Raw genomic sequence first — 14,115 nt, forward strand, 5'->3', positions numbered from 1 at the left:
ATGAGAATTAAGTGAGATTCAGCAGGTAGGGCTACACTTTGAAAGAAGTCAGTGGTGGTGCATACCTACTTAGGTTGCAGTTTCTCATCATTAGCTATACATCGATCAGGATAGCGGAGGAGATGCTTTGACGCTATGCAGATATCTCATTTCCAATGACGTGATTTTTTTTCTAACTTTGTTCGGTTTTGAACCTAGGGAAACAGGCTGTCATCCTTCTTCTCAGATTTCTGTCACTAGGTTAGTGAATTTGAATAATAAAATGCTTAAAGAATTCTATTTCTCTGCATACATATGATGCTTTATCAGATTTCTGCCGGCAGTTGCATTTTAATATTAGAGAATCTGAAGGCTGTGTCTCATGGGACTAATGCATGAGAGCCTGAAGCTGAGGCGCCTGATGGGCCCTAATGTCATGAGATAGTGGTGTTCTCTTTTGCATGCGACTTACTTGTTTGCTTGCAAAGGTAAGGTAACAGCTTACAAGAAGTGCTAAGATAACATCAGCAGAAGACTGTATTTTTAGATGCCTTTTTTCTCACACTGAAGGCTATAGTTGAACTTCTGTTTGCCTTGTGTGAATTTAAGGAAACGTATGTTTATCAATAGCTCTAGCCATACTTGACCCCGTGACAAATTCAGTTGGCTCTGTGCTGAAGTGTTCTTAGTTCACTGTTGTACTTACATGTTTCAAAATTCTCTATCAGCTGCATTTTGAATTATCTGTGGAAAACTCTATATGGAAAGCACCGTTTTTAGCATTCTGACCAACTCTGTTACTGATTGATGATTGGCAGTCATTTTAGCAGAATGGTGTAAAGGAGAATTTCCTACAGGAAAATAAATACTTAATGGATTTTATAAAGAAATATAAGCCTGGATTATCTTTATTTGATCATCTTTTCCAGTTTCGAGTGACACAGGTAACTGAGGTACGCAAACAAGCAATATACCCCCACCTGGTGGCAGCATACCCAACTGATTATTTGTTCTGGGAACAAAGCTGATCTTTAAGGCAAATGGTTTGTAGATAATCTGCTCTAGCAAGTAAACTGTTGAAATCTGGAACTCTCTCTTTTAGGATGATTTCCTGTTCAGCGTCTCCATTTTAAGTGGGATCCTTTGCAGCATCCTGGCAGTGTTGAAGTTTATGTTGGGGAAGGTTCTGACCAGCAGAGCACTCATAACAGATGGTAAGTAAGGCTAGTGTGCCTGATCTTTGGGGGCTTAGCTCACAGTGAAGGAAGATGCTATGTGGTTTACTTTTAGTTGCTTGTCTTGAAGAAGAGGTCAACAGTTGGGAATCTGTTCTCACTAGCTTCCTTTCCCCAAGCCGTTTAATAATTCTCAGGGTTCCCATATCAGGGCAGACGTCTTGTGCTCTGAGAATTTAATAAACTCTTTATGAATCACCTTTATCCTGATCTCTGAACAGGGCTGTTTGGCGCTCCCCAGGCTCTTAGCCATGAAACACAAAGGGCTTCCCAGAGTCTTGGATTTTATATGCATTGCTCCAAATAAAAAGTAAATGGATTTTCTGGATTCTATAAAAGCTTCCTTTGTGACTTCTCCATGCTCATTTTCCCTTCCAGCTAGTGAGATGCTCACCTGGGAGTTCAAGTTGCAACTCCCAGGGCTTTGCTGGGGAAGTGATCCATGTGTTCTCTGCTGAAAATCCAAACCAGGTAGACTTTTCCCTCTGTGTCCCTAAGGGTCAAGAGGAGCTTCCTGCATGGCCTTTGGGATGACAGAGAAGGGTGCGTGAAAGTAGGAAAAGCGCATTTCAGTTTGCAAAGTAGTGCTGGTGTGGAAACAGAAACTTGACAAACATTATCACCTGGCCATTTTCTTGTTCTTCATTCTTGAGCACGTGAAGTTGCCACGGGATCAGGAGTAGAGACATGTGTGCCCCTACCCTGGGATGAGAGGTCAAAGAGTAAAAGCTTATGGGTGCGTGTATACAAAATGGAGCAGAAATCATTGTATTTCTTTTTTAAGAAAGGGACCATTTCTCCCTGCTCCCCACTCTTAAACTCTCAAGGTTCTCTCTAGTGCGAAATATGTAAATGTAGGCATGCATGGGTGGCTGTTGTTCTGTTGTGGAAGGAGTGGATGGCAATGCCGGGCGCCCTTCTCTCCCAAGTGACAAAGCATGGTGACACGACTCTAACTCCTTGTCCCCTCCCATGCTGTTGCTCCGCTATGCGTGGAGCTGGGCTTTTGCACAGTAGGGCAGGTGGGCTGGAAGTCAAAGTGGTTTCCAGCTTTGCAACCACAGCTGCCCTGGGAGAAGCATCGTGTGTGTGTGTGTGTGTGTGTGTGTGTGTGTGTGTGTGTGTGTGTGTGTGTGTGGGGTTTCTTTGCACAGGCCTAAGAAGTTGAGGGTTATATGATCTGATATACTGACTGTAAAACCAGGGGACCCCAGATGCTAGTCAGTTGATCACTACCACTGGCAGCATCAGAGTTGCTCGTGGTGTTTGTTAGAAACACAGATTTTTGGTCTCACCCCTGAAGATTCTGGTTCTGAGGGTTTGAGGTAGATCCCAGGAGGTTGTATTTTACACTGGCACTGGGTCCATGTGATGTACAGTGAGGTTCATGCTGCCTCCTTGACCAATCCAAGGGGCCAGGACACACTGCACACCAGGAAAGGTGGACCCTGCGGTGTCCCATACGCGATTTTGACCAGTAGCTCTCAGAATCTTTCCTCAGGTGGCCACTTCCAACAGGGCCTGACATCTGCTTCTGCCCTTGCAAGATGCCGCCTTTCTCTCTGTGCTACGGAGGCCATTTGCTCATAGGAAACCAGCACTTTTTCAATAGTAAAAACTGTTTAAAGCAGTAAAAGTATTGGTGGCTGGGACCGAGGCCTCCGCTTCTCTGCTCTGCTTTCAGGCAGCTTGCAGGCCTGTCATGGGTACCAAGCAGCCCGGCCCAGCTCCTCAAACTCCCAAACGAACCCCTGAGATTGCCTGCCTTGGTCAGGCCCAGCGAAATGAGCCAACATCAGGTCCTGGGTTTGCTGCTATTGGAGCCGGTGCTGCAGTGACAGTGATCAGTAGGTTTTACAGAGTTCTTTTGTGCCTGATACTGTGCTAGGTGCCGTGTTAGTGGGGAAACGATCCCCTAATGCAGAATCAGAATGACCTCTTTCAGGTATGTGCCCTGTTGCTGTGAAGGGTCCTGCCTCGTCCCCAAAAGTGGGGTTGCAACTTAGTTAAATAACTCCACTGGTATAAAGGGGTAGTTCTTTCAAGTAGGGCAGGACCTAAAGAACCTGTGGCTCAGTCTCATGAGAATGATGCAAGCGTGCCTGAGGCCACAGCCTGGGTGGGTCTTGCAAGGTCTCTGTCACCCACCGAGACAGCATGGATTTATAGGCAGTTTGCATCAAGCCCACCCTAATATCTTGTCTCACAAGACCCTTGGCAATCTGGGCGCCCTTTCCTCTCTGGGGCAGACCCAGAATTTGGGGAGGAGTGTTCATTCCCTGTGAGTTTTGTGATCTGGTGTTTTTTAATCTGGAAAAGAAAACATTCCCTTTGGCTGTGGAGTCTTCCTTTTCTTAGGGATGAACAGCACAGGGGTGCTTGTGCTGAGAGCGGAAGGCTGTGTGGCATTCACCAGGTGTTTGCTGTGGCTTTCCAGCCACCTTCGAGGTTCCTTTATGCTGCTCTAAGGGACACAGTTCTGCGTGGGCCCTGGCTTCTCCAGCCACGTGCTCCGTGCTTCCCTCTCATGTCTTTTTTCCTGGAACATGGGTCACGGGGAAGGCAGGCTGGAGGATGTTGCACTGGTCAGCACAGCCCTGGACTCCCAGTGATGAGCACTCAGCAGATGCTCTCTTCCTAGTCCTGAATTGGGCCTTCGAGTCACAAAGGCCCTCCAACTTGCAGAGCGTCACATTTTGTTTATTCAGTTGACTACAGTCAAGACACAGGAAAGCATTCCCCAGAAGCCTGAAGGGTGGACCTGACCCTCCCTGGTCCCCCAGGCAGGTGGTCCTGTTTCCCTTGCTACCCATGACCGTGGGGCTTTACTCGCTTCTTCTCAGAACAGCGGGCCCTCTGCCTTGACTGGGGGTTTTAACATTTTATAGACATTCCAGATGCTAAGTTTCTCTTTAGGCTTCACTGTTCTGACTTGCCTCCATTTTATATGGTAAACCGAGAAGACTCCAATTATAAGTATGTTTTTTTCTAATGAAATAACTTCTGACTTCCTGATTTTCACTCATAAAACCATCCATATGAAAAAGCAATATTTCCTTCATACTCTTGAACCAGGCACGGGTCATTACAAAGAGCGGTGGATGGTTTTTACAAAGAGCGGTGGATGGTTTATTCAACTGAATAAACAAAATTGTTCCACAAACGGGCGGGAAGCAGGGAGAGCAGAGCATTCCTCAGGCAGAGGGAAGTGGCTGGGAGTGAGCCTGGCACCTCTGAGGGGCTGGGTGAGGAGGGGGCACAGCGGGTGAGGGGTCTGACCGTGGGCAGGAGCGGATCATGCAGGACTTTGGGTCAAGGGTAGGATTTTGGATGTTTTGCTATGTATTTAAACAGATGAAGGGACATGATAGATATTTTCTAAAGAGCCTGTCGGGTGGAGAACAAAGCCGAGGGTACTGAAGCAGGGAGAAGTCTCGGGAGCTGAGGGGTGGTGGTGGTTTGGACAGGGATGAGAGCAAAGGGGTGGAGGATGTGGAGCATTCGAAGAAATGTCGGTGATATCTATAAAATGGGCAGGGCTAGGGGTTGAATGGGCCATGGGGGTTGATGAGAGGTAGGCAAGACAGTGCTCCTGCAAAGAAAAGAGGTACTACCCCCACCCCCAGCCTGTTTCCTATAGGGGGCCCTGGGGTGGGGGGCGGTTGGCGTGCTCTGCAGTCCTTTGCTTGGTGGGAGTGTCAGTGAAATATGCAGCAGTAATTGCAGCCTCCTGCTAATTGTATTGTCTGGGATCTGTTTTACTCATTTATTGATTAGCAGAGCTAGGGAACCATGTGTAATGATCTCCTCTTGGTTCTTCCCCCGCTTTGGGAGGTGGGGGCAGGACGAGGTTTGGAAACGTTGCCTAACATTAATGTTGGGAGTTTTTTGGAGGAGCTGGCTCCGGAGAGCATCCCTCGTGGCCACCTTGGGAATGCCCCTCGTGGTCTGGCCCCTTCCCTCCGAGAAGGAAGCAAGCTTGACAAAATGCTTCTGGTGCAGGTGGGGAGGATGGGCCTTACCTGTCACTTGGCGAGGTGGCCGGTTTCCAGGTTGGAGCTGCATGCGACCTGGGTCAGGTCGACTGCACCAGATCCTTCGTCCTGGGTTGTGCTCTTACAGGAAGCAGTTCTCAGGGAATGGGGCGGGGGTGGGGTGGGGGTGCAGCTGGGTGTGGGTAAATTCTAGACATCACCATTGTGCTGTGCGGCCCAGTCAATCTTGTCCAATTTTGTTGTTTTGGATATTTAGGCAACATGTGATTATTGCTATCAGCATTAGGCAGAAGCTGGCTTTGTGTTATTTAAAGTAAAATGATTTTGTACAGGACGTTAACACTACAAATCTGGCAGAGGGAGACTGTGGAAAGGTACCTGGGAGGAAGTTCTGGCCCAGGGGCCGGAAGCCGGGCTCCAGTGCTGCTCACAGGGACGGCTGGAAACCTCTCTGAGTTGAGGGGCCTGGGCTGACTCTTCTCTTGTTCCCTCCAAAACACTGAGAGTCCATGATGGTTTTCAAGCACACAGAAACTTTTAATCAGTTTTCTGCAAAAAAATTAATGTGTTTTATTGTACAGATCCTTATCTAGTCATTAAGGCCAGACTGGTGGGGCCACTAACCAAGGCAGCCTCAGACGTTATTTTGTGTTCTTAAACTGATAACCACATTTATTCTTTACAGCAGCTCTGGTTTACACTGAGAAGGCAGGAACAAGCTTATGGGCTTGGGTGGGGACAGCACCTCAGAGGTGAGTGACCAATAGGCTGGCGTTATGCGCTGTGTGGGTAAGATGAGTGGTCTGTTGGGTGGGCTTGTGAGTGCAGGGTTCTTCATGTGGAGTGATTGTGGCTGGAAAGACTCTAAAATTCTGAAGGATGTTGCCAGGCAGATACAGGATCGTCCCCCGGTGTGTGTGCTTGGCCCAGTGTTCCATGCAGGCTTACAAGAGGGGAAGCTGAAATGAATTAGGCTCTGTCACAGCCAAAGATGAACAGACCTGAGCAGATCAGAAGCTCCTCCTAGAGGGTATAGGTGAATGCACCACGAATCCATCAGTTGTGAACGGTTGGGAGCATGCATGGGGTGGGGGCCTGCTGTCAGAAACCAAGGAGGCTGGGCTGTCCTTGGCTGACAGAGCTGATGACTTGGCGGAGCTGAATAGCCATCTAGTGGCCGTCTGGGGGAACCTCATGCTCTCTCTGCATCTTCTCTGAGCTCCACTGGGCTTCTCTGTGGGCCTACTTGTGCCCATGGCAGAGATGAAGAGAAGGGAGTGGAGGATTCTACTTTGTCCTGGGCCAGGGTCCATCTCTTTGTCTCTCCTTTCCCTGTAGACACACCCAAAACAAAACCTCCTCAATTTTGAAATGGCTGAGAAGTAAACTCTAGCCCAGGTTGCCTGTGACAGAGTAATGGTCTCTGCTGATGCTTTTGGTGGTCTTCTGAGAAAAGATGTGGGCTGCAGACTTTTAAAAAAGAGAACCAGAAACCCTGTGGACAGGCTTGGAAGGGAGTGGGAAGGTTGACGTTCCAGGGCGCCCCAGGCCCTACCTTAGCAGGGAAGCCCCCAGAGCCTGGGCAAGGGTGGTTTCCTCTCTCTTGGGAGTGCTCAGCCCAGGTGCTGATAAGTAGGAGCACTGCTAAAGCCATGTCCCATGACTTCCTTTTCTACTTCCCTCCATCTATTAATTCAGCCAGTTTGAGCTCCTGAGAGATGCCAGCCCCTGTTCTGAGACTTGGAATATAGCAAGAAGAGACACAAAAATCCCCATCCTTAAGCTTATGTTTTTAGTGAGAAAGAGATGTTTGTAAAAAGGAAAATGGGAGAAACATCCTGTTATGAAGAGCGATGGAGAAAAATGCAGCAGCAGCAAAGACAAGAAGGTAGGAGGGTGTGGCTGGGGTGGAAAGCGATCAGTCTATGAAGGAAGTATCCATGGGGTCTCCAGGAGAGAGGTCCACACTGATGGGTGGTAAGTCTCTGGCTGCTGTGAGGGGAATGGATTGAGGGAAATGTGGGCAAGAATGGTGGTGAGGCTGTTGCAGGGGCTAAGGCAAGGGGGGCGTGGAGAGGTAGATGGAGAATGAGTTTTGGAGGTAACAGTAGGCAAGAGTTACTTGATGGATTAAATTTGGGGATTGATTAGATATTGGGCGTGAAGTCAAGGATGGGCTCCTAGATTTTCGGCCTTGGCAGCTAGGTGGATGGTGATGTCATTTACAGAGAAGTTGAGGTGTATGGCAGCATAAATTGAGATTTTTGCTTTGGAGATGTTCAGTTTGAGATGCTTATATATGAATGAGTCTTCAGCTGAGGGGAAAGGTCAGGCCGAAGAGAAAGTTGGGAGACAGTGACGTATGGGATTGGAGGTGACAGCCCAGGGGGAGCATGTAGACAGAAGAGCTCAGAGGACTGAGGAAGGGTGATCAGACAAGGGAGAAGAAAGAGGGTATAGCAAAGAAGGAATAGCTGGAACAGAAAGAGGAAATCCAGCAGTCCTGGGAGCTGAAGGAAAGTGTTCCTAGGAGGTTGTAAGATGGGGACAAGGAATCAACCATGCTGTGTGGCAGCACAGAGCGAGTCATCACTGACCTCAGGGAGGGCTTTGGGGAGGAGGGAACCTGAGAGGGATGGGTGAAGAGAGAATGGGAGGTGGGGTTAGGTGGTGCGGAGACAGGGAAGGAGTTTGAGCTGCGTGATGGGAAGGTAAGATTTATCCCATTGGGAATGTTCCAGGAGGGAGAAGAATTTCAAGAAAAAGTCCTTTGATGAGCAGGTAGGACGGAGTTGGCCTTACATAGGAACAGCAGTTATTGGAGAAGCAGCTGAGTGTGTTGGGGCAGCTGTCACAGTGGGTGGTGGGTTCGGTGTTGGGAAGGTGAAGTATTCTTGTCTGAACCTGTGTGCTCTGAGAAGTACAAGGGCAAGTCATCAACTAAGCATCGGAGTGAGGAGATGACAGATTCGAGGTAAGAGAAGAGGGTTGCCACACTCAGAGATGTTGTCACAGGCCCTAGCCAGGTTCAGTTTTTTCCCTTATTGGGGAGCAGCCTGTTGAAGTCTCCCCCTTGGATCCTGAAAAGGGGTGTTACTCAGGCTTTGCTCACATCATCTACTCCTACACTCTTCCTCTCCACCTGCCCTTCATTTAGAACCTCACCCCAAGGTGTACAGCCCCCAGTGGATGCATTTAAGGTTGTTTCATCTCACTTTTCCTGCTTGAACCTGGACTTAATGCTTTTGAGTTCAGCAAAAGCCTGGTACTTATGCAGGTGGAGTTGCCCTGGGAATGAAGTAGGGCCTGTTGTTACTGGCCCTGCATGGACCGGGTGCCAGAGGACAACCAGGGCAGCAAGGACTAGAGCTTCCTTGGGCCACTGTCACGCCGAGGCAGGCGGGGAGCCTTGGGGCTCCTACCACAGTGTGACCTCAAGAGTCCCTCGAAGCCATTCTCTTCCCATGTGGCCTTTGGAAACTCTCAGGTAGAATGGAAATGTGACACCTAAGTTGTGGGGACCACCTGAGGTTGACCTCTGTGAAAGGAGATGGTGATCCACGTCTCTTAGTTCCAGTTCTGTTTTGGTTGCCATTTCTACAGCCATTAGCTAATTCTAGACTTTGATTTCTCTTCCTGGAGAGTGAAAATTTTTCAGGTGACTTAAAGAGACTCTGGAGGGGAAAGACATGGGTTCAGGTACAAGCTTAGCCCTGCCCCTCTCAATCTGTGCAACCTTGGTCAATTTATTTAACCTCACTCTTTTTAACTTAGTTCTCCCATCAGTAAAATGGAATAATTGGCCTTCATAAGGTTGAGAAGATTCCAGCTGAGTCCTGGGCCCAGCAGATATTCATGGGTTTGAATCACCGCATATTTGAATGTCTCCTGTGTGCCAGGCACTGTCCTGGACCTCGTACCTCACGAGTTCTTCATTCCAGTGCATGGGAGAAAGACCGACAATGAACACAGGCTATGTCAAGCAGGCCTAAGTGCCTGGTTCCATCTAGCGAGGTCTCTGGTGACATTTGAGCAGAGACTTGACAAGCCATGTAGGTGTCCAAGGTGGTGGTGATCGCCTGTGAGAGTGCTTCTGGGCAATGTCTCTTGCAGCACATGGTTCTGGAATGTGGAGGCAATGTCTGGCATTTGGGTAGTTTTCTTGGTGGCTAAGAAACTGCACTTGGCACTGCTGTCAGTCTCTTTGCTTCTTTCCCAGGGTTTAACTCCCTTGTGGGAGGTGTGATGGGCTTCTCCATTCTTCTGAGCGCAGAGGTGTTCAAGCATAACGCGGCAGTCTGGTACCTGGACGGCAGCATAGGTGTGCTGATTGGACTCACCATATTTGCCTACGGGGTCAAGTAAGTGTCTGCTTACGTGGTGGCCAGGAGCGTTCCATTTTCCACCCAATGGTCATACCTGTGACCCTGGGTAATATGACTGGCAAAGCTCTCAGCTGGCACTAAAGGGGCAAGGAAATGACAAAGACTTTAAGTCCCAAAAGGCCTCATTTTATCTGCTGTCTTGACAGTTTACTAAATGGTCCTCCCTTTAGCTTTTTGTACCTAAAAATCTGTGCCCCTTCCTTTTTTCTGAGGGTCGTAATGATGTACTGGGCAGCCACAATTGTGTAGTGTCTTTGTGTGTTAAGGCCCTCCTATTACACAGTGAGTGTGAGAAGGCCAAGTGGCACCACTCACCTAGACACTGGCCCCCCATACTTAGAGAACTTTTTTCAAAAGGGACTTGTCAGTGCAGAAAGGCCATGCTGAATAAAAACCCACCCTGAAGGTGTCGCTGATTCCACATCCAACATTCAGTCAGAAACTGGCCTTTGAGAAAACCATTTCTAAAAGGCACTGAGTTTTTAAATGTTAAAATGCTCCCTGTCTCCAACTAGGATGGCTGTAACAATAAAGACAAGTGTTGACGAGGATGCGGAGATATTATAACCCTTACTCATTGCTGGTGGAAATATAAAATCGTGTAACTGCTTTGAAGACAGGTAGTTCCTCAAAATGTTAACTGTGGAGTTACCATTTGATCTAGCAATTCCACTCCTAGGTATATACTCCAGAGAAATGAAAACACATATCCATGCAAAAACTTATAAATGATCGTTCACAGTGGCATTATTCGTAGTAGACAAACAGTAGAAATAATACAAATGTCCAGTAGCTGATAACCAAAATGTGGTAGAGCCACAAAAAGAATGAAATACTGATCTATGCTACAACATGGATGAACCTCAAAAACATGCCAAACAAAAGGAGCCTGTTATAAACAGCCACTTACTGAATGATTCCATTTATAGGAAATATCCAGAATGTGCAAATCTAGAGAGAGCTAAAGTAGATTAGTGGAGGAGACTTCCTGGTTAAGATGGTAGAGTAGTTAAATGCGGCATTTGCCTCCTCTCGCATCAAGATTACAACTAAATTATAAGACAGCCATCACTAAGAACCACCTGAAGACTAGCTGAATGGAATTTCTATAACCACGGATAGAAAGAAGAAGCCACACCAACTGAGAGAAGATGAAGAGACGCAGAACAGGCAGGTCCCACACCCACAGTGTGGTGTTTAGGAATTTGGAGGGAGATCTAGGCTGTGGAGGTCCCCCTGAGGAGTGAGGAGTTCCCATAACATCTGTGAAAACCAGCGGGGATTGTATCTGAGATGGTGTTTGTGGGGGCTGCTAGTGTTCCCCTTGAGGGGCCTCTGCACGGACTCGCCCACACGAATTCATTCGCTCTGAGCTCCACTGCAGCAGCTCAAAAAGTGCCAGAGACGGGAGGAGAACCCAAATGGCATAGATGATAGAGGCTCTGTTCATCCCTCTGGCGACCAAATCAAAGTTGTGATGGAAACAAGGAGCAGCAGCAAGGAAAAATCACCTGGGATCTTGATGAACAAGCCATACAACGAGGGAGAAAGCCAAGACATCGCCCTGCCATGGCAGAAGGTAGGACAGGGCGAGGACATGGGGCGACCCAGTCTCCAGTGGCTGAGACAGAGGCTGCGGTGGCGGCAGCGGCAGAAGCCTCTTAAAGGGGCCGCGTCCCAAGCCATATCCAGTTAGATCTTCAGGGAGTCAGGTGCTCCTTGCTGAGCAACACCTAGACTCATACTGGAGGCAGCTGGATTTGGTTTCTGGTGTGACCTTTGGAGGCAACTATAAGCACAGCATCTGTGGATTGCTTGCTGATTCTTAACAGGTGGCCTGGAGGGGTAGAGGCTTGGACTAAGTTTGGCCTGCAGCTGAACCCCTCTCAGGACTGTGCCACTGGACACCTACTTCACAAATCCACACTAATAAGACCGAGAGACTTAGGAGCTTTGCTTAGTACATAGAAACAGACATGGAAAGGCAGCCAAAATGGGAAGACAGAGAAGCAGAAACCGTATGAGAAAAGAGAACAGAGATCCAGATATAATGGAGTCAAGTAACCTAACAGATGCAGAGTTCAAAACACTGGTTATAAAGACGCTCAATGAACTTTTGGGAAGTGTAGATAAACTCAGTGAGAACTTCAACAAAGAGACAAAACAAAAAACAAAAAAAACCCATAAAAATGGAAATGGAAATTATGAAAGGGAACCAGTCTGAAATGAAGAACACATTATCTGAGATGAGAAGTATATTAAATGGAATAAACAAAGGAATAAACAGAGTGAATGAAAGGATCAAATGCCCTATCTAGAAGATGGGAAAGCCAAGGACACGCAATCAGAATGGCAAGAGATAAGATGCCAAGACTATAGAAATAATTTAAGGAGCATATGGGATGCTACTAAGGGTCCAAATATCCGTCTGCTAGGCGTAACTGAAGAAAATCAAGATGTTGAACGGTTATTTGAAGAAATAATGATGGAAAATGTCCCTAACCTGGTGAAGGAAATGGACGTAAAACCCCAGAAAGTTCAGAGAATTCCAAACATCAGAGATCCAAAGAGACCAGCACCAAGACACATCATAATTAAAATGCCAAAGGTTAAACACAAAGGAAGAATATTAAAAGCAGCAAGAGAAAAACAGATAGTTACCTATAAGGGAACACCCATAAGACTGGGAGCAGATTTCTCAAAGGAAACTATGCAGAACAGAAGGGCTTGGCAAAAAATATTCGACAGGATCAAGACCCAAGATCTACAACCAAGAATAATTTATCCAGCAAAGCTATTATTTAGAGTTGAAGGACAGATACAGAGCTTTCCAGATGAAAATAAGCTGAAGGAATTTATCACCACCAAGCCAGTATTTCAGGAAATGTTGGAGGAACTTCTTTAAGAAGAAAAAGCATAATCAAAAACAGGAATAAAGAATGGTAACAGCTACATTCCTATCAATAAGTACCTCAAATGGAAAAGAATTAAGTGCTCCAACTAAAAGAGTTGGATGAATGGAAAGGAAAACAAGACCCCTATGGTTGTCTATAAGAGGCTCACTTCAGATTAAAAGACACAAACTAAAAGGAAGGGGATGGAAAAAGATATTGCTTTGTTGGATCTAGAAGGTATTTAAGTCAGACAGAGAAAGATAAACACTATATGATTTCACTTATATGCGGAATCTAAGGAATAAAAGAACAAACTAATCAAAAACAACTCACAATTATAGTGGACAATTTGGTGCTGGACAGATGGGAGGGGAGTTTGGGGGACTGGGAGAATGGGGTGAAGGGTTAAAGAAGTACAAATTAGTAGCTGATGGGTGGACATGGGGATGGGGAGCATGACTTAGGGAATGCAGTTAGAATGAATACATTAGCTAGGTGGAGGATCAGGGGAGGCAGGGAGCAATTGTGGGGGGACCATTTTACGAACTATATAGATGTTTAACCAATGTACTGTATACTTGAAACTAATTAAAATTTAAAAAAAGTAGAAGGGACATACAGGAACTGAATTGACTAGTGTCATGACTGAAGGGACAGGAGTCATAGCAGCTCTTTCTGGAGACAGAAGTGCTGGCAGACATCATTGCAATAGCTGGTAGGCGCCATATCTGAGATTCCATTAATCTGGCTAACATTATTCACCCCACCCAATTTGGGAGTCTAGTCTGAATGTTTCCAGTGGTTCTTTTACACAAGCAGCCTGCCTTGGCTCGTACTGTAGACTTCCCCCAAATCTCTCAAAGCTCCACAAGCCCCAAACAAGCAGTGGCTTGCCTCACAATGCCCTGCACCTCTTGCTAAGTGGCCCCAAGCCTGGCATAAACTGAAGCCAGTGTTGGCTTAGAATAGCTTCAACTAAGTGTCCACAAGTGGCACCTGGTTTTGGTTCACAGCATAACCTCCCCCATGTGCCTCCAAGCCAGGCATAAATGGTGGCTGACCTTGGCCTGCACTGAAGCCCCTCCTAAGAGGCTCCATAACCAACATACCTGGTTGCCAGCTTCAGACCATGCCAGAGCACCACCCTGTCAGCTCCACAAATGACATACCGAAGAATGGACTTGTCTGACACCAGAGGCCTGCTAAAGCGACTCTTACTCCGTGTGGTCAGCCCCATCGTAGCAGCTTATCTGCTGTAGTCACAGACAGCCAGTCAGCCTGAGGATCAGTCCTCCTCACTGAATATGCCAACAGCAATCAAGGCTTAACTACAACAGGAAGGTACATACAGCTCTTACAAGGGACACCCCTGGAGCATCCGGCACAGATGAACAGGGAGACTGGGCCCCACAAGACACCTGCTACATAAGGCGACTCTGCCAAGACTGGGAGACATAGCAGTTCTACCTAATACATAGAAACAAATACAGGGAGGCAGCCAAAATGAGAAAAATGTGCCTCGGATGAATAGGACAAAACTCCAGAAAAAGAACTAAACAGAATGAAGATAAGCAATCCCAGATATAGAGTTCAAAATGCTGGTTTTAAGGATGCTCAATGAACTTAG

The 14,115-nt window shown here is 47.1% G+C and overlaps 1 protein-coding gene across 1 annotated transcript in view; it reads left to right on the forward strand.

The window, feature by feature from the left end:
• The window catches only part of TMEM163 (transmembrane protein 163), a 370,074-nt gene that overhangs the window by 348,032 nt on the left and 7,927 nt on the right, over positions 1–14,115 (forward strand). Inside the window, exons 9-10 of the mRNA XM_023527515.1 lie at positions 1,082–1,193; positions 9,429–9,570. Coding sequence (XP_023383283.1) covers positions 1,082–1,193; positions 9,429–9,570 — 254 coding nt within the window. The remainder of the gene's footprint in view (positions 1–1,081; positions 1,194–9,428; positions 9,571–14,115) is intronic.

The sequence above is a fragment of the Pteropus vampyrus genome, unplaced genomic scaffold, assembly GCF_000151845.1.
Source record: "Pteropus vampyrus isolate Shadow unplaced genomic scaffold, Pvam_2.0 Scaffold17, whole genome shotgun sequence".
Lineage (NCBI taxonomy): Eukaryota > Metazoa > Chordata > Mammalia > Chiroptera > Pteropodidae > Pteropus > Pteropus vampyrus.